The sequence below is a fragment of the Danio rerio genome, chromosome 12 (genome assembly GCF_052040795.2).
Source record: "Danio rerio strain M-AB ecotype USA chromosome 12, GRCz13ab, whole genome shotgun sequence".
Classification (NCBI taxonomy): Eukaryota; Metazoa; Chordata; class Actinopteri; order Cypriniformes; family Danionidae; genus Danio; species Danio rerio.
In genome coordinates, this window is record NC_141032.1 from 48,020,821 (window position 1) to 48,042,500 (window position 21,680).

Consider the following 21,680-nt stretch of genomic DNA (forward strand, 5'->3'; position numbering starts at 1 on the left):
GAGCACTCGCAACCACACCTCTAGAGCTGTAGTTAGAAACATAGTTCCTGGCTGTGTTCTATATCGACTTATCCCCCTATGCCCTATTCATTTAAAACATTCCAACATTCAAAGTTGGAATGATTAAAAATAAAAAAGCATTAAGGTCATCTCTTTTAGGGTGTAATTTGCTTTCAAAGTATGTTTATACTGTAGTTTAGTTTTTAGCGATATTTATGTTTACAATTGTGCTCCCTTCACAGTGCACTTTGAAAACATTGATGTCATTTTGAACACACTCTCATAGTGAAAGCTACATATACTGTATATAGGTGACCTATCATTTAAAAGTGGATTTTATGTTACGTCTCCAAAGCTTGTGAAACAAAAAACACAGCATACATTATTCTTTTAATTTATAGGTTACTTGTTATCATATTCATTAATTCATTCATTTTCTTGTCGGCTTAGTCCCTTTATTATTCCGGGGTCGCCACAGCGGAATGAACCGCCAACTTATCCAGCAAGTTTTTACGCACCGGATACCCTTCCAGCCACAACCCATCTCTGGGAAACATCCACACACACATTCACACACACTCATACACTACAGACAATATAGCCTACCCAATTTACCTGTACCGCATGTCTTTGTGACTTTGACTGTGGGGGAAACCGGAGCACCCGGAGGAAACCCACGCGAAGGCAGGGAGAACATGCAAACTCCACACAGAAACACCAACTGAGCCAAGGTTCGAACTGCCTCTGCCTCGCCCTTATTATTATAATATTTATTATTATTTATTATTAATTAATTTCTTATTAAGTATCTGTACTGCATATGACATGGGTCTGCTGGTTAGAACTTTCTGCTTTGTCAAAAAGTAGACTTTTGTAAAAAAATAAATAAATAAACAATATGCTTCTAACTATAATCATCATCATCATTAATATTATTATTATTTTTAAAGTATGATTTTTTTTCATTTCTAATACATAATAAATATTAAATTTAATTTCCTAATAAATAGCCTCAATATTTATTTATTTATTTATTTATTTATTTATTTATTTATTTATTTATTTATATGATTTATATATGAGATTTGAATATGTGTTAGAATTTTTAAGTGATTCTATGTTTTAGAATAGGATGTCATATTCTCAATAATATTTGTAAAGCAAACACAGGCCCTATATCTGCCATTTACATTTCAGTTAATATGGAAAGCAAGTGCATGTTTTTACCAAATCTTTAACTGGATTGTATTTTAAATGTGTGTTTGTGTATTTCAGGGGTTCACACTTAGATATTGTTTGACAAATGTTAGCAGGTTGGACATGCTGTCCCGGGAGGGAACCCTGAGCTCGGAGATAGTTAAGCGCAGGGCTCCCACTTGGTCAGTAGAGCATGTAAGGGGTGTATGAGATCAGGTGGTTCTCGAGAGCTCCCTGTGGTAAAGGAGGAGAAGGAGTGGATTGGGGGGTTTCTTCAGAAAACGAAGGTAATGGAGTAGTTCTAGGCTACTCATACTGAGTTTGTATAAATCTGATTGGCTAACTAATGATTGTAGATGGGTGGCCAGCTGCAGTCCATCATATCACGTGTTCCTCTTGAAATCAGTTTGTGAAACTTCACATAATTTGCACAGATGTTATGGGGTTCTTCTCTAAAGAAGTTGTTACTCCACCCAGTTTAGAGCATTATTATGGGCGTTTTCCATTATAACTAACGTGGTTTAAGCGATGGATCTGGCACAGAGAAACTATGCGTTTTTGGAACACTCGTCACTACATCGTTCTTTTCCCAAACGATGCATCATACTATGATAGTTCAGCCGTGAGTTACGTCATTGTTTGGGAAACGCACCCCTGTACCAGATTTAAGTCGCACAATTCAGGTTTCATGTTGTTTGTCCTCACTGTTCAGCAGTTTCAGTGATTTGAGGTCTAACAGAGATTACAGTTTTTCTTGTTTGCTTTGACCTGGTTAAAGAAACTAGGTTCCACTTCATTTTCATTTTCACTATCCCAGCAGAGCAAAAGACCGGTCTTGCAAATGTGTAAACGCTTTCTCATTGGGTTGACACATTTCCCCACCATTTTTCAAAACAGTTAACACAGATGTCATTCAAGCAGTCCAAACTCCATTGTTTTAGTTATGGTAACCAAACAGAAACCATCTATTTCTAACCATTAGAAACTACCAACATCAATATGAATTCACTGAAGCACCGGTTTGACACTCCTTCACACAAATCTTCAATAAGCAATCAGTCTGCAAACCTTATAAAATGGTATAAGGTCTGTGTTGCTCTGTGCCAGCATGGATGAAGGAGGTCAATAGTGGCTATGTCCTTTACTCCTAATAAATTTCACTGTATATTGGTTTACATGTGTTTTCTTTAATATTTACAGTATTTTATTACTTTTGTCTGTTTTTACAGTATTTCAGTTTTCAATTGTCATGAATTCAATATAAACGTAATCAAAACATTTCTTATTCTGGATTCAATTCTTTGCAAAAAGGCAAATTTGACAGCACAAATAGAAAGACAACAAATGGCATTGGCAATAGGCTACAATGACAAGCAATGGTGGTGCACTGAGCTCTGTATTTTGTATTTTGTTGTCTATTGTGTAATGATTAATTGAAAGAGCTCATATACCTGTTTGCAAGTTGTGTTGTTTGAAGGTAAAACTAGCTTTTGTTGCATATTGTAAAGGTTTTGACACGATATGTGCCTTTTGCAAGCAAAATGTGTCATTTTGACCATGAGTGCTGCTGTTTAGGCCTGTGTGTTAACTGTTTTGAAAATGTGGAGTTTCAGTTGACAACTGCATCCAAGCAATCGAGAAATACTGTAATGTTTACTGGAGTTCAGATTAAGCTGATCTTTCTGGGGCACCTCATTAAAGAAAATCTGTTTTCATAGTGAAATGACACTTTTTTGTATTATTGTCATGATCGTTCTGTCTGAAACCCACAGAGATGCTTTTAGTAGATGATAATGATGGTCAACATGATGATGACGCAGCACACACTCGCAGAGATGGCAGATACAGTAGTTTTCTCAGGATTCCCTCCTATTTGTGGCAGAGGATCTGTAAAGATGCAGATTATTTAAATAGTTATTATTATTATTTAAATCATAGATCTAACTTCAGTCCATTGCAGACTGCAGACAGTCAGAGTCTCCACACACTCTTTGATTAAATACGTCTGTGTGGAGAATCTGATTTCTGACTGATTTTTACAAACACACAGATATCCAAACATCTTTAAAATATAATCAAAAATCATAATTATATAATTATAAATAAATCCAAAATACATTGATATTTCATCACCTTAGAATTACAAGGTTCTATCTGACATTTTTGTAAAAATTTAGTCATTGACATATTCATATTAAATGTCAACTTATTTACCATATGTGATGCTTTTTTATAAGTTTTACATTTTAAGGCTTTTTATTTAAAAAACAATAACGGTTTATCTTCAAAGTTGAACTCTTGGCTCTATAAGGTTCTTTCTGTGAGCCAATCAGCATTTTTAATGCACGCACGAGGACCAATCAGGATCAGCTTTCTTTGTCATTTCGCCAGACTTTTCTATTGACAGCAAGAAACACCAGTAAGACAAAACCACACAAAATCAGAGTCGGCTAAATAATGCACCACACAACATTGAGATGTGTGTGAATGTGATAATTTAGAAGCATTTCTTGACATTGAAATTCATTCATTCATTTTCTTTTTGGCTGAGTTCCTTTATTAATCTGTGGTCGCCACAGCGGAATGAACCACCAACTTATCCAACATATGTATTACGCAGCGGATGCCCTTCCGGCTGCAACCCTGGGAAACACCCATACTGGGAAACACCCATACACACTCAATCACACACATAGACTATGGGCAATTTTAGCTTACCCAATTCACCTGTACCACATGTTTCCTGAGCACCCGGAGGAAGCCCATGCAAACACGGGGTGAACATGCAAACTCTACACAGAAATGCAAACTGATCCAGCCAAGGCTGGAACCAGCAACCTTCTTGCTGTAAGGCGATCGTGCTATCCACTGCGCCACCGCATCGCCGACATTAAGATGAAATGTTAAATATTACATTGTTGAAAAAGAAATGAATATTAAAAAGCGTATATTTTTAAATGTGACATATATTTATTTGTTTACATATAGTCAGTGAAACCCTTTAGTGTTTAATAAATTAACTTGGTCATCGTCTGTTTCTTTTAAAGTCTTTAAATGTGATATTAAGCCTTGAAGAGCAAATACCTTACTTAATTAATGGGGCATATAATTTAATAAATATAATTCAATAATTAATATAAAGCATAAAATTTAATAAATATTAACATATTAATTAGATCATCATTAATTAGAACATCTGCACTGGAAAAAATATTCAGCACAGCCCTGTATGCTTAATTAGAACAAGAAAAGATATTCATCCTAAAACATGAAATAAATGTTATAGAAAGCAAAATTTTACTTTCTTAAGCATCAACATATTGTTACAACATCAAGATATATATTTTTGATTGTATTTCTTGAAAATTAATGCTTCAATGAATGATTTGCCAGATAGAACCTTATAATTCCAAGTGGAAAATGACTTTTCAGAATGAGAGGGTTCTCTCTGCATTTACAGTATTTTTTAACTCCAATTTGCAAATGTAAGAGAACTTTGATCATTTACATTTAGAGATCCCTTAGGGTCTCTGTCATGTTCATGTATAAAAGAGAACTGTTACACACATACTGTTTGCTATATGGAATGCAAAAACTTTGAAGCTCAATATCTCAGAATCATTCAGATCCCAGATAGAGACTTATAATTGTAAGGTGATGATTTTTCTGTTGCTGAAGTTTCAAGATTTATTGCTCTATCAGTTAGCCTTCATATTGATAAATTGAATTTATTTTTAATAATCAATGAGTATGATGAAATATATTGACATGACCTTCAGTATTAGTGGTCCCAGGTTTAACAGGCTCTGCCAACAAATGATTAAAATAATATTAGTAGATTAAAAATGAAGGTATATTTGCAAACATTTACTGAATTAAACTAGCATTGCATATGGTACCTGATATCTTCACAGTGAATTCAGCTTTCGCACAGCCACCTGTTCTTTGCAAAAAGAATCTGAATTTTTCATCCATTCCTCTATCTGGAGTGTATCTGCATGTGAGGGTGCTCTGCTTTGCACAGGTGCTGTCAGGAATCTCGTTTATACAGATTGCCGAGTCATTATATTTCTTAGGATACTGAAACTTAGACCACTCACAGTTCTTATTGCACAGTTCAGAGACTCTGCAGGTGAAAATCACTTCATTTCCCACAGTTCCAGTCACATCATCACAGCTCACACAGCCTGAAAACAGAACATGATAATATTATTATAATACAGCAACAGTGTGAGGGAGCCGTAGGTGAAGACATGGAGGCGGATTGAATCCAAAAGCTGGAGGTTTATTAAACAAACAACTAGTATCAAACAATAGGCAGAATCGTGATTATGAACCAGGCAACGATAAGCAAACAAAGAGGCAGTCCAAAAAGGCAAACAAGGCAGAGTCCAAAATCCAAAAACAGTAGTCAAAAGAGCAGGCAAAAAGGTCATAACACAATGGCAGAAATAGCAGTAGAAAAACCGCTTAGTAGGCAGTGAAACTAGCAATACTTCGCAATTAACACACATAAGCAGTGTGCTTATATATGGTGGCTACCAGGAAGTACCACAGAGGAAGTACCCAGTCAATATTCGGGAGAGAGCTCCCTCTGGTGGGCGGATGAATGGTAAGCTGCCATATTCGTTACAAACAGAAGAATATTACAAAATATCTGTCACATCTCATGAAACATGACTCAAGATGTTTTCTATGTGTCCATGTCAGTCATATTCACACTTAATCATTATAAAACATATTAATAAGTTAAACCACTGCATTATGTGTTCTGTACATTTGATTGAAGAGGCACTAATTATGATTTAATAGAATTTTATTTCTGTTTTATAGCTTACATTATTATTATTATTATTATAATTAATATTATGTTTGCCATGGGCATCACAATTACATTGGACAAACCAAATGCATTTGCATATATATTATGTTTATTTTTAAAAAACGAGAAGCTTGCTATAATAAATAAAAAAATAAAAAAATAAAATAATAAATAAATAAATAAATAAATAGGGGGGGGGGGGTCTCTCCACACCACCACTAGTGTGCAGCATCCAGTTGGATGATGCGATGGCTGCCACAGGACAATGGCGCTAGTTCGCTCACCACACAACAGCTATTGGGGGAGTGAAAAGACAGTGATAGAGCAAATTCGGTGGATGGAGATGATTGGGAGGCCATGATTGTAAGGGCCAATAGAGGGACTTTGGCCAGGACACCGGGGTTACACCCCTACTCTTTACGAGATGTGCCATGGGATTTTTAATGACCACAGAGAGTCAGGACTTCGGTTTAACGTCTCATCCAAAAGGCGGCGCTAACTGAAAGTGTAGTGTCCCCTTCACTTTTACTGGGGCATGAGGACTCACACAGACCACAGGTTGAGCGCCCCCTGCTGGCCTCACTAACACCACTTCCAACAGCAACCTAGTGTTCCCTAGTGGTCTCCCATCCACGTTCTGACCAGGCTCAGCCCTGCAGTCTAAAGACATGCGGTATAGGTGAATTGGGTATAGGCTAAATTATTCGTAGTGAATGAGTGTGTGGATGTTTCCCAGAAAAGGGTTGCAGCTGGAACGGCATCCGCTGCAAAAAAAATATGCTGGATAAGTTGGCGGTTCATTTCGCTGTGGCGACCCTGGATTAATAAAGGGACTAAGCCGAAAAGAAAATGCATGAATGAATTAATTAATGATAAATAAATAAATAAATAAATAAATAATACTTACAAAAATCACAAAAATATTCCCTTACATGCATAAAATATGAAGCAAATCCAGCATAATCAAACAATAACCCGGTAGTCTATTTATGTAAAAACGGCTGTTTTTATAAATAACATTGATTTGTAATGTTAGATTAGTGTCTAAAGCAGGGGTGTCCAAACTCGGTCCTGGAGGGCCGCTGTCCTGCATAGTTTAGCTCCCACCTGCCTGGTAGTTTCTAGAATACCTAGAAAGAGCTTGATTAGCTGCACTGAAAAAAATGTTATGTTGAATTTACTTAATTTTATTACGTCAAGGGGTTGCACGAAATAAATTTATCTAAATCCAGATATATTTTTTAAGTTAAGTGAATTTATATTTTATAAGTTGAGTTTACTTATATTTTATAAAGTGGTTCTACTTATATATTATACATTGAGTTTATTAATCTCTTTCAGTAATTTCAGATTAATTATATTCATAATTTTAGCTTAACTATTTTGAGTAGAATTAACTCAAATTAATTGTGCAACCAGATCAATTTAATCGTTTAATTTCTACATATTAAAATTAATTTTAATCCAATATTTTTTTATTTTATCTTTTATTAATATTCAGACAAATAAAGCAAACCCAATATTTTCAACTCTAACTTTATTTTTGTGATCTAAGAGATATTTTTGCTCTCAAAGAATGGCAGTAATGTGACTCAGTAATCTCCCAAACAAGAGTCTCAGTAATGTAACTCAGTCACCATTTCTCAAATTGCTCTTATAACAAAATGCAGTAGTATCATCCATTAACATAAAATACATTGTACCATTCGTAACAAAAACAAAACAAGTAAACCAGATTAGCTGGAAGACAGCAAACACTGAATAACTTGTATGAGATTATATTTAACTGCAAACTTACATTAAGTCAATATTCCAAAACATCCTTAGTACAGCTTTAATTGTTCACAATAGTAGCTGTATACATATACACACAGGAGAACTTTGGAGGAAAGCCTTTCAACACACAACACAACATATACAAGTAACAAAATACACCAGTACTATACAGAACAAAAAATACTATAGTACTGTCCTACACAGTGCACACTGAGGACCTGATGCTGAAATTACAAAAAACTGCAGTTACATTAAAAAATACTGTAATAAAAAAAAAGAATGTTATATAACAAAATAGATTTTATGTTTGGCTGAGGTGAAAAAAGTTGGTGTATCAATATGGAAACAGACTTACTGAATAAAATGAAACATGACTTAAATATCCACTGAAGCTTAAGCTTCTTTAAGAAAAATAAAAATAGTGTCAAATGAAAACATCACATCTTTGTAGAGCAATGAGGAGCCTTTAACATTCTCACATGAAACTAACAAGAATTATAATAATTCCATGTTTTACACATGGTTCTCCATTGTTTGAACTTTGACTGGAGCTCTTTTAATGACGTCATCTCTTTGTGTCCTGTTCTTATGCAATGCCTTAATGGCGCAGACATCACCCCATTTTTGGGTGAAAGCCTTTCTCCATCCATTTTCAAGAGCACTTTTTGAATGAATTCATAAGAGTATTTCAGCTCTTTGGGGTAAGCCAGGTTCAATACATAGATGACTCGCAGCATCATTGCACATGCTTGGGCTACAGATCCAATGTTGTCCAGATTAATTTCTCCTTCAACATAAATGCCAATGTCATCATGTTCTCCAATTTCTCCACCCTCCTTGTTGATGACATATACGCCCATGGTGAAATTCTGCAGGTCTCTCTGGATCTCGTCTCCTTCAATGTCCTGTATATTTGTAGAATATAAGAAAAACATGAATTTATGTAATAGATTTTAATGACCTGAAAATTCAAAATTTCTTTATATTTACAATATATAATTATACTGGTCAGTAAAACTATTGAAAATATTTTGTCAGTTTAAATAAAGGTTCATGTGAATTAACAAACCACAGATTTTTTTTTATGGCTTTGTGAAAAATATCCAAAATTTTCTGCAAATGGAGCAGAGACACAGAAGTCAGAATGGATTGAGAGATGGACTAACACATTGTTGATTTTGGTATTTTAATTGAACAATAAGAAAAATTATTAATAAAGCCTGCCTTATTGTTTCAAGAACCAAACTGATGGTTTAAAAGGTTTTAGCCAATTACTGAACATCTCCAGTCCAGACACAGACAAATGTACATCATCCTGTGACAACATCCATGTTGTTTTACTCTGCAGGATTTCATTTCCTCAACATAAAGTTTGTCAGAGTCTACTAATAATTATTGTATGTCAGACTTCTTGAATGCACCAGGGTGTGTTTAGAAAATGGTACCTGCTTTGAAAACTCTGCAGCAAATTGTTGATTTTTATACAAATATTCTCATAATGTTAAAGGAGAACTCTGGTCAATTTTAACATTGAGCTCATTTTTTGTAAATTTAGAATGCTGTCAGTACAGAGAACAACGGTGTTGCCTACACAGTGTTATCCTCTTTTTAAAATTGGCACCCTGTTGACTTCAATGGGGCAAGTTTTAAACATGCTTTTAGCCTCTTAACATCCTTGATGTGTCATTACAAATGCCCAGCCATGTGAGTGATTCCTTTCGAGTGAACACGGGTGAATCTGACTGCAGCAGATGTGAAAGATATGAATAAAAGTGATGTTAATTCAGCCAGCGCACATACCTTTATTTAATTCCAGTTTTCGGTCAAAGTCCACAGTAGTCGATTGTCGAGATCACGCATATGATCATAGGTAACTAAACCTATGTGCTTGAACTCGACAATCGACTACTGTGGACCAAAAAACAGGTTCCCCTTCGGGGGGAACTTCAGCACTATAAGTGGATTTGATTTGTAAAATCCACGCATTGGGAGGATTCGGATCAGAAGCCGCTTGTCTGGAGAGTATTGAACGGGCCAATGAATGAATTAATTGGCAGCGTAAGCTTGCGCAGGTGTGCGACATCTGCAATTATCTCAGCATATAAGCACACCTGAAGCCAGCAGACGCCATCCTTTTAAGCTGAAGAGACTTTCTGAGTGAGTCGATGAGGGTTCCTCTTGCTGATCAGCACTTCAGAGCGAACGAGTGTGTCTCCCGGTCCAGAGTGGGTCTTCGCGGTGGCAGACGGTCGAGCTGGGTTACTCCCTTGCCTGCGGTTCTTTGGGTCCGGTCCTCCAGAGCGGTGCGTATAGTTGCAACTTTCCTAAAAGAGCAACACAGTCGTGCAGCACGTCCTTTTCAGGATGGCGCTCCGACTGTGCGTTTCTGGATGCGGGGGTTTCCTGGCTCCGGATGATGGACACGATCACTGCATTGCATGTTTGGGGGTCCAGCATGTTAATGCGGTGCTCGCGGGCGGTTCATGTCGTCATTGCGATGCCATGACCGTTGCACAGCTAAGATTGCGGCTAACTTTCGCAAGAGAGCGAGCCACCCCAGTTGCCTCCTGTTCTAAAAAAGCAGCGGGCGCTCGGGCAGATCTGAGGGTTTCAGCGGGAGATAATCCGCCGCCCACGGGCTCGCGGACCTCTCGCTCCTCACGGCGCTCCATCCAAGCTTCGGGTGGTGAGAGTGATCCGTCTAACCAGATGGTAGCTCTCACACTCGCTGACACCGGAGATCAGATGTCCTCCGCGGCATCGGAGGGTGGGCTTTCACTGTCCGACGAAGATCCGGACCCGCTCGCCCCCTCCGGGCAGGTGAGCGCTGTCAAATCGGATCCTGAAGCGGACATGTTAGCCGTGCTTTCCCGGGCTGCTTCGGCCGTGGGGTTGGAGATGGTTTATCCCCCAGCTCCGCGGCCGGACCGACTAGATGGGTGCTACGTAGAGGACCAGAAGGCGAAGCCTTCGAAGCCTCTCGTCCCCTTCTTCCCGGAAGTGCACAGTAGGCTCACGCAGTCTTGGAGGGCACCTTTCTCTGCCCGTGCTGCGTGTGCCTCCGCCCTCACCGCCCTTGACGGCGGAGCTGCCAGGGGGTATGAGGCGATCCCGTCAGTGGAGCGCGCTATCGCGGTCAATCTTTGTCCGCGCGGCGCCTCTACGTGGCGGGGTTTGCCCCGCCTCCCGTCCAAAGCCTGTAGGTTGTCTGCCTCCCTCGGAGCCAGAGCTTATAAGGCTGCAGGCCAGGCTGCTTCTGCTTTGCACGCGATGGCCACCTACCAGCGCTACCAAGCGCAGGCGCTGGCCGAGCTGCACGAGGGCGGGTCCAACCCAAGCTTATTACATGAGCTGCGCACCGCGACCGACTATGCTCTTCGGACTACTAAGTCCGCCGCGTGTGCGCTGGGGAGGACGATGTCCACACTTGTGGTTCAGGAACGCCACCTCTGGCTAAACCTGGCCGATATGCGCGACGTTGACAAAGTTCGCTTTCTTGACTCGCCCATATCCCAGGCTGGCCTGTTCGGCGACACCGTCGGTGAATTCACCCAGGAATTCAAGGCGGTGAAAGAGCAGTCGGATGCGATGGGCAATGTCATCTATCGGCGTGGCCGTAAGCCCGCTCCGCCCGCCGAGCCATCCACCTCCGCTGTTCCTCGCCGAGGGCGCCCGCCAACGAGTGCTGCCCCGCCCCCGCCTGCGCCTCCGGCCAAGCGGGCGCGGCGTTCACCTCGAAAGCAGGCAGCCCCTCCTGCCCGCCGTTAAGTCCGGTAAACGGACCGCGAAGCGTCCCTGAGACAGGCCATCCGGAGAAGAGGAAACTTGCTCTTTCCCCGCTGGAGGGCGGGGCCCCGATAACAACGGTACTTTTCAGTGCCACCAAAACATCAGTAAAAGAGCACTTTTTCCCTTCCCCGGATGTGACTGCACGAGTTCTGCCAGTCCGGGACGCGCTGCCTTCCGGCTCGCAGACTCTACGTGCTTCGCCAGTGGCTCAAGAGCGTTGGGGGGACGGTCTCCCTTCCCTCAGCCCTCCAGCCCCCTCTCCGGAGTCAGGGTGCGGAGCCAGAGCGAATCGCTCTCCTCCAGCTCTTCCGCGGGACCCTCGTGCTTCCCGGATCAGCACACCCACTCCGCGCTGCCCCACCGCTGGTACGTCAGCGATTGTAGCGATGACTCCATTAGCGAGGGCTCTGCCTGCCTGGTTAGCGCGGGCCAGCCCCTCGCGGTGGCTCATACGCACAATCAGACTCGGTTACGCGGCATGTATTTCTCCAGGGTCAACCCCCTGTCCGCCCCTGTCTTGCGAGAGGAGATTGCTGCCCTCCTGGCGAAGGGTGCAATCGAGCCGGTTCCTCCAGCCGAGATGGAGAGTGGGTTTTACAGCCCATACTTCATCGTACCCAAAAAGAGCGGTGGGTCACGGCCAATCCTAGATCTGCGCGTTTTGAACCGCTGTCTGCACAGGCTGCCGTTCAGAATGCTCACGCAGAGGCGCATTCTCCAATGCGTTCGTCCTCGGGATTGGTTTGCAGCCATAGACCTGAAGGACGCGTATTTCCATGTCTCCATTCTTCCACGCCACCGCCAATTTCTGCGGTTTGCGTTCGAGGGTCGAGCGTGGCAGTACAAGGTCCTCCCCTTCGGGCTCTCTCTGTCTCCGCGGGTCTTCACCAAACTCGCGGAGGGTGCCCTAGCGCCCCTTCGGCTCGCGGGCATTCGCATACTCAATTATCTCGACGACTGGCTGATTTTAGCCCACTCGCGGGAGCAATTGATTATGCACAGGGACAAGGTGCTTCGGCATCTCCGCCTACTGGGGCTTCAGGTCAACCGAGAAAAGAGCAAACTCGCCCCCGTGCAGAGGATTTCTTTTCTCGGGATGGAGCTGGACTCGATCACCATGGTAGCGCACCTCTCCGAGGAACGCGCTCGCCTGTTGCTGAACTGTCTGAGGGAGCTTGACAGCAAACTAGTGGTCCCACTGAAGTTCTTTCAGAGGCTCCTGGGGCATATGGCATCCGCAGCCGCCGTCATGCCGCTCGGGTTGCTCCATATGAGACCACTTCAGCACTGGCTTCACGATCGGGTCCCCAGACGCGCATGGCACGCGGGCACACACCGGGTCTCGGTTACTGCGCTGTGTCGCCGCGCCTTCAGCCCTTGGAACGACTCCTCGTTCCTACAGGCCGGTGTGCCTCTAGGACAGGCGTCCAGCCATGTTGTTGTTTCAACAGACGCTTCCAACACGGGTTGGGGGGCCGTGTGTCGCGGGCATGCGGCTGCGGGCCTCTGGAAGGGTGCCCAGCTGCATTGGCATATCAATCGCCTAGAGCTGTTGGCAGTGTTCCTCGCTCTCCACCGCTTTTTACCGGTGCTGGAGCGGCAACACGTGCTGGTCAGGACGGACAGTACGGCGGCGGCGGCGTATATCAACCGCATGGGGGGTATGCGCTCTCGCCGCATGTCTCAGCTCGCCCGCCGTCTGCTCCTCTGGAGTCACCCGCGGCTGAAATCGCTGCGCGCCATTCACCTCCCAGGCACGCTCAATCGTGCAGCCGATGCGCTCTCACGACAGCTGTTACGCCCTGGAGAATGGAGACTCCACCCCGAGTCTGTTCAGCTGATATGGGCGCGATTCGGGGAGGCCCAGATCGATCTGTTTGCTTCCCCCGAGAACGCTCACTGCCAGTTGTTTTTTTCCCTGACCGAGGGCTCTCTCGGCACGGATGCACTGGCCCACAGCTGGCCTCGGGGCATGCGCAAGTATGCGTTTCCCCCAGTGAGCCTGCTCGCGCAGTTTCTGTGCAAGGTCAGGGAGGACGAGGAACAGGTTCTGCTAGTTGCGCCCCTTTGGCCCAACCGGACCTGGATATCAGAGCTCTCACTCCTCGCGACGGCCCTCCCCTGGCGGATCCCTTTGAGAGAGGACCTACTCTCTCAGGGACAGGGCACCATCTGGCACCCTCGCCCCGATCTTTGGAACCTCCACGTGTGGTCCCTAGACGCGAGGAAGACTTAGGTAACCTACCGACTGCGGTGGTTAATACCATCACTCAGGCTAGAGCCCCCTCCACGAGGCGCGCCTACGCCCTGAAGTGGAGTCTATTCACTGAATGGTGCGTCTCTCGCAGAGAAGACCCCAGAAATTGCCAGATTAGTGTTGTGCTCTCTTTCCTTCAAGAGAAGTTGGACAGCAGGCTGTCGCCCTCCACTCTCAAGGTTTACGTGGCCGCCATCTCCGCTTATCATAGCGCGGTAGCTGGCGGCACCGTGGGAAAGCATAACCTGGTCATCCAGTTCCTTAGGGGTGCTAGGCGAATTAATCCATCTCGCCCCCCTCTCATGCCCTCTTGGGATCTCGCCCTCGTTCTCACGAGTCTGCGATCCGATCCCTTTGAGCCACTCGAATCAGTATCTCTAAGATTTCTGTCCCTGAAGACAGCTCTGCTGGTTGCGTTGGCCTCCATCAAGAGGGTCGGGGACCTGGAGGCATTTTCGGTCAGTGACTCGTGCCTGGAATTCGGGCCGGACTACTCTCACGTCATCCTGAGACCCCGCCCCGGTTATGTGCCCAAGGTTCCTACCACCCCCTTTAGAGATCAGGTAGTGAACCTGCAAGCGCTGCCCCCGGAGGAGGCAGACCCAGCCCTTTCTTTACTTTGTCCAGTTCGCGCTCTGCGCATTTATGTGGACCGTACTCAGAATTTTAGATCATCTGAGCAGCTCTTTGTCTGTTATGGCGGTCGGCAGCAGGGAAGTGCCGTATCAAAACAAAGATTATCCCACTGGATTGTGGATGCCATTTCACTCGCTTATTCGAGTCGAGGTCAGCCGTGTCCCCCGGGAGTTCGTGCACACTCCACTCGGAGCGTTGCATCCTCTTGGGCGCGTGCACGCGGCGCCTCTCTAACAGACATCTGTAGAGCTGCGGGCTGGGCGACACCCAACACATTTGCAAGGTTTTACAATCTGCGAGTGGAGCCGGTTTCCTCAAGGGTATTAGGTAACCCTTTGGTGATTGAGGAGACAACTCGGTAGGGTGTTGAAACACGCTTGCTGCGCCATTCTCCCTAACACGGAGGTACGTGCGCCTTTTCTATCTGTCAGTAAAGTTCCCCGTCAGGTGAGCCCTGCAGATTCCTCCGTGGCCCCCAGCACTGACTCAGCGGAGGAGTCACTTGCTGGCCCACTACACTGTAGGTCTGCCCGCTGGTCAGCCCGCGTTTTGGGTATAGGTGCCTGCTATGCGTGATCCCCACTAGGCGATCCCATATGCTTATTCCGCCACGGTTAAGTCCCCCCCCTGGGCGGACCCGTGTCTTCCCTCTCCGCTAACCACTCTTTTGCTATGCGTACTCCCCCTTTTTAGGGCTAGTCCATATGTAATTCTGCCATCTATCCCCCCCTTGGGTAACGGATGGCCTCCGCAGCGTCCTCCCTATCGGGATTGCACGCTTCCCAACGTACTGTCGTATTTCCTAGAATTATCTAGATGCTCACGACTTCCCAAAAAATATATCTAAATCCGTAAAACTTCTGTTGAAGGAGGATAAATTAGGGCCAGGGACACGTTGGAGGACCGCGCCCCCCATGATGTGGGTGCGTCACGCTTGCTTGACTATCTCCTCATCGGGGGTGTTGGTAAGGTGCAGTCATTATGGCGCTTTCAATGGGCTCCCAATGCGTGGATTTTACAAATCAAATCCACTTATAGTGCTGAAGTTCCCCCCGAAGGGGAACGTTCGAGGTTACTAAAGTAACCCTTCGTTCCCCGAGGAGGGGAACGGAAGCACTATACTCCGTCGCCATAATGACTGTCCCTTAGCTGTTTGAAAGTCTCTTCAGCTTAAAAGGATGGCGTCTGCTGGCTTCAGGTGTGCTTATATGCTGAGATAATTGCAGATGTCGCACACCTGCGCAAGCTTACGCTGCCAATTAATTCATTCATTGGCCCGTTCAATACTCTCCAGACAAGCGGCTTCTGATCCGAATCCTCCCAATGCGTGGATTTTACAAATCAAATCCACTTATAGTGCTTCCGTTCCCCTCCTCGGGGAACGAAGGGTTACTTTAGTAACCTCGAACGTTCTCTGTACTGACAGCACTCCAAATTTACAAAAAAATGAGCTCAATGTTAAAATTGACCGGAGTTCTTTAATGCATTTATCATCAATGGGCTAAAACATAAAAACACCAGTATGATCCTCTGTAGTGACATGCTTTAGTGGCGTGAGAATTTTTCAAGTTTTGCATTAGTTGATTTAAATAAACAGCAGGCTTCCACACTATAATAGCTCTAGACCCCAAAACACAACAGCATGCAGACTGTGATAGGACTATAGCTGCCATAGTTCTGGTGTCAACACATTGATTTTGTTATGCATTGGGTTTGTTTTTGTTGAGTGCCCCTTAAATGTATTTTCTTCTAACTAGTGGGTTAGTGACATTAGGATCTTAAAACATTTTATAATACAAGACAGTACATCAGACTGATAAATGCAATTACAATGACTTGCCTTATACTCCCGAATGAGATGTCCATCATCCTCACCAAGGTAGATGCAAAGTGCCTTGAGGACTGCAGCCATTATAAGATTGAGTCACTTGTAGCCTGTGTAAAAGGACTACAACAATTAAAATACAATAAATAATAAAAAATGTCTTGAAACTGTAGAATATTTCAAACCTGTGGTAACCTCAAAAATATATACACAATGACTTTATGATACATTCTGTAAATGGACTGCCTTCTTTAGCTAAAGAATGTTTGTGTATTGTGACTTCATTTTCAGGTCTGAATGTGTAGGGCGATAGGGTGACAGTTCAGTCTGCATGGTAGGTGAAAATGTACCAAAAGATCTCCGTTTTAAAACAAAAATGTAGTAGAGTGGATGTAGCCTTAGGAACCTTGCCCCTTACAAATAATCAAGGCTAGCACTAGACAGGTACATTTCAGGTTTCTCCACAGTGTGTATGATATTTTCTACTAAAATGTAAAAACATGTTTACCTCTTGCAAGATCGCCAGATGTTCGGCTAGTTTTTGGTCAGAAACACCTCCCTTTTTGTTGAAAATAGATGTCAGCTGGGGTAAATGGCTGTCCAACTGAGCCATGAAGGTTGTTTCAAGTGGGACGGTTGTTATGCGCTGGAATTCAACATTTATCTATTACACACACAAAAAAACAACAACAGAAGACAAAGAGCACTGTGATCAGCCATTGGTACAATGATATTTTGTAGCTATTAAATAGATATATTCAAATTTTCTTATATTAGGTGTACAGTGTGTTCTAGCCAGATGTATTGCTATCAATCAAGAGTAATGGCAAGAAATTAAAACTGGACCAGCATCCTGCATCTTTATTTAAACCTTAATAATATTTTTATTTTATATTTACAATGGGTCAAAGTGCAATGTAAAAACCCAGGGAGCAAGCATGTGCTTACCTCATCAATGTTGCTTAAATTAACTACCATTGTTTGTACAACAATGCATGAAATATAAACACCTGTACAATGTTTTAGAATAAATAATTGTGTAAGGTTATTTACATTGTGTCAGATCATATTATATGGCGATAAATTATAAACTGTTTGTGAAATCAGAAACAGAAAAATCTCTTTGCAATGCAGTGCACAAGCCTACTACTACTAAGTACATTGTGAGATATTATAACTGAGTCAACAAGTCAAGAGCCCTTGCCAGCTCTTAGTTTTGTACATTTAATTAATTTGTAAATTTAATTAAAATTAATTATTTTTTCTGCCTTCATGCCATATCACTAACTCTATTAGTATTTGGACTTTTAATGTTACACTTCTATACTAAAAGTATTAGTTTAAAATTGGGAGCAATAAATGCAGTAACAACATAATTGGTCTTTATGTTTAGAGCAGAAACAAAGTTGAACAACATCGACCTGCTAGCTAAACCCACATTCTTATCCCTGTCGTCTTCTGCCTACCACATCAGGTTAACTGGTCTTTCACTGGACTATCGGCTGTGGTCGTACTAGCTGGTCCTCTCGTGTCATCTGCAAATCTCCAGCTATTTAGTTATGAAACATTTGCATACTTCTACTACATCTACTTTCAGCCCCACCCTTACGTTTTAAACGCTGATAAGGCGAGTCGAATACCATCCACGAGGACTGCTACCCAACCCGCTACCACGAAAGAGAAGCTTGTTTTTTTTTCCTACCCGCATTCCGCGAAGACCTGCCTCTGATTGGCTAGTGTTCGTTGCAATTGTTTTTTTTTTTTTTTTTTTTTTTTTTTTTTTTTTATTAACAAGTACATAACTATACAATACTATACAGAACAAAATACATGCCAGAGTGTATATTGATATATATAAAATAAAAAAATAAATAAAAAACATTCAGTAAATAAAAATCTTATATTCCTTAAAAATATTACAAGTCTTCTTTGCTTTGTTATTAACAATGTTTTCCAAACTTGTGCAGTAGTCCTTAGTCTCTTGAAGAAAGTGAACAAAATTTGGCTTTGATCCAGTCCATTTTTTTTTATGTATATGAAACTTTCCCAAAATAATAAAAAGTTGTACCAGAAAGGTAATTTTTTTACATGTATTAAAATAATAAATGCAAATATCAATTTTTTTTAACTTAAACACAATATTTGTTTTCCTTCTTAGAAAATTTTCCACATCCACCCAGAAAATCCTTGTATATATACAATCACAAAACATGTGGACAATAGATTCCTTTTCCATACAACAAAAATCACAGAAATAATCGATATCCAAATTAAATCTCTCCAAAACCTCTTTAACTGGATATATACTATGTAAAATTTTAAATGTAACTTCTTTTACTTTGTTATTTATACAATATATTTCACAAGAACGCCAAGCTTTTTTCCAATTTATATTTATGAATACATTGGTCCATTTTAAATTATTATATACAACTGTATCACCTGTTATAAGATTTCTAATATATTTATTAGTATAACTTTGTTTAATAATATCAATATCTCCTAAAAAAAGGTTTTCTTTAACATATTTTCCTTCAAAAGATCTATTTCCATACGCTCTTATAAAATGAAGAAGCTGTTGAGATATGGCATCAAATACAATAGCATACTCTTTTGGAGTAACTGGAAAACCAAATTTATCTAAAAATTCACTGTAAGATAACAAATTACCGTTTAAATTAAGAAGTTGTCTAACTAATACAATATCATTTTCATACCATTTTTGGAAGAAGAGAGATTTATTTTTATATTGGATACATCTATTATTCCATATAATATATTTGTTTGGAGAAAAATTGTGTTTAAATACCAGCATCCACGCTAATAAAGCTTGTTTGTGAAATTTAGCTAATTTCACTGGAAGTTTGTCAATTTTAAAATCACAACTCAACAGAAATTCTATACCCCCAATCATGTCAAATATATGTTTTGGAAAAGTATACCACATACTGTCCTTTTCTTTCATGAATTTAATTAACCAATTAATTTTGAATGTATTGTTTAAAGTTTCAAAACTTAATACAGATAACCCACCATTGCATTTTTGTTTACACATAATTTCCTTTCTTAAATAGTGATGTCTATTTCTCCATAAAAAATTAAATAGTACTTTGTCTAATTCTTTATATACATTTGATGGCATCTCTAGAGCTAAAGACACATAGACAGATCTTGATATACCTTCTGCTTTGGACAGTAAAGCCCTACCATTCAGGGATAAATCTCTTTGAAGCCATATATTAAATCTAGTCTTAGTTTTATTTATTATGGGTTGAAAATTAAGCTTATTGCGTTCATTTTCTTCTTTATGAATGACAACCCCTAAATATTTAACTGTATCTTTAATAGGGATACTATGTAATTCTGTCAAATTGCATGATTTAATTGGAAATAACACAGATTTATTAATATTCATTTTAAGACCTGAAACTAAGGAAAATTCTTTTACACAGTTAACTGCTTTTAATATTTCTAAACTATTTTTAAGAAAAATAGTAGTATCATCTGCTAGTTGGGATAATTTAAATTCCTTTCCAAATACATGTATACCTTCAAAATCTGCTTTTTTAATATATAGGGCCATAATTTGTGTGACTAATAAAAACAAAAATGGAGATAAAGGGCTACCCTGTTGTATACCTCGATTAATCTCAAATCTACCACTTGTACCTGCAGATAATTTAACTGAGCTATTGCATCCATTGTAAATAGTTCTAACAGCTTTTTCAAAGTATTCACCAAAACCAAAATGTTTAATGCATCTAAACAGAAACTCATGACTTACAGTATCAAATGCTTTATAAAAGTCTATAAATAAAATAAAAGAGTCATTTGGTATATAATAATTATAATCAATCATATCTAAAATTAACCTAATATTATTACTTATATGTCTTCCGGTCATAAAACCAGATTGCTCTTCTTCAATAATCTCCTCCAGACCCTTTTTTAATCTTCTTGCAAAAACAAGAGCAAAAAGTTTTGCATCGTTATTCAGAAGAGTAATCGGTCTCCAGTTATCAATATAAAGTTTATCCTTATTGGGTTTAGGGATTATTGTTATAAGACCTTGTTTAAGAGTTGCTGGTAGTTCCCCACAAGTAATGGATTCTTTAAACATTGCAACTAAAAAAGGAGATAACTGTGTTATAAACATTTTGTAAAATTCACTAGTCAATCCATCGTTTCCTGGAGATTTATTATCCTTCAATCCCGAAATACATTTATTTATCTCTTGTAAATTAATTTCTTGGTCACAAAGTAATTTAAAGTCTTCTTGTATAATTTTGGTTGTATCAGATATTTTACTTAATAACAGTTCAGCTTCTTTTTCATTGTAAGGTTCTGAAGTATATAGATTCTTATAAAATTGTGTGACATACTCAGCAATTTCTTTATTATTTTCACATATACTGTTATTAATCATGAGTTTACTTACAGAAGACATTTCGTTATTACGTTTTTCTAAATTAAAAAAATATTTAGTATTTTTTTCTCCTTGTTCAATCCACTTTTGTCTACTTCTTACAAAGGCACCTTTGGCTTTGTCTAAATAAATTGTATCTAACTGTAGCTGTAAAGAAGTTAGTTGTTTGATTTCTTCATTTGTTAGATTTTTTTTACTTGTTAATTTCAAAATTTCTTCTATTAAATTGTTTTCTTTTGCTTTTTTAACTTTAGCAATATTTTTCCCTATATTTATGGCTATATTTCTTATTTCAAATTTCATTAATTCCCAATTGTGACCAAATTTTTTAACAATACTTGCTTTTTTCCAATATTTTTGAATAATATCAATGGACTGCTTTTTAAAGCATTCATTTTCTAACAAGGTTTTATTTAATTTCCAATAGTTTGTTTTAGAAATGGTCGTTCTTTTTCCATCTTTGTTCATCTTAATCATTACAGCCTTATGATCTGTTAATACTGAAGTATCAATTTTCACTAATTCAACATCATCTTTATTTATTGCAGAGATTAACCAGAAATCAATACGTGACTGTTTTGTCAGGTCATTATTAGTCCAAGTATACATTCTTTGATCTGGGTAAGTATATCTCCAGATATCTAACAAATCCATTCTCGCACATACACTTTTTAATACAGAGGTTTTTTTATTTTTTTGGGGGGGCCAACGATCAACTTCTTCATCCATAACAGTATTAAAATCCCCACCCCAAATAATTGTTGCATAAGGATATTTAGAACTTATTTGATTAATTTTACTCTCAATTGTTGTAAACAAGTGATTATTATTTTGCTTATTATTTGTGGCATAAACATTTACTATAATAAATTGGGAAAGATCTATACTAACATGTAAAATTAACCATCTTCCTTCCGTATCTATTTGCTTACCGAGAACTTGACCTTTAAAT

General features: G+C 40.4%; 1 protein-coding gene across 1 annotated transcript in view; it reads right to left on the reverse strand.

The window, feature by feature from the left end:
• Window positions 1-2,853: 2,853 nt before the first annotated feature.
• LOC147841578 (uncharacterized) overlaps window positions 2,854-21,680 on the reverse strand; it is a 23,275-nt gene continuing 4,448 nt past the window's right edge. Inside the window, exons 3-5 of the mRNA XM_087276966.1 lie at window positions 5,097-5,384; window positions 4,971-5,003; window positions 2,854-3,084 (exon numbers count right to left, since the gene is read on the reverse strand). Coding sequence (XP_087133092.1) covers window positions 2,978-3,084; window positions 4,971-5,003; window positions 5,097-5,384 — 428 coding nt within the window. The 3' untranslated portion in view covers window positions 2,854-2,977. The remainder of the gene's footprint in view (window positions 3,085-4,970; window positions 5,004-5,096; window positions 5,385-21,680) is intronic.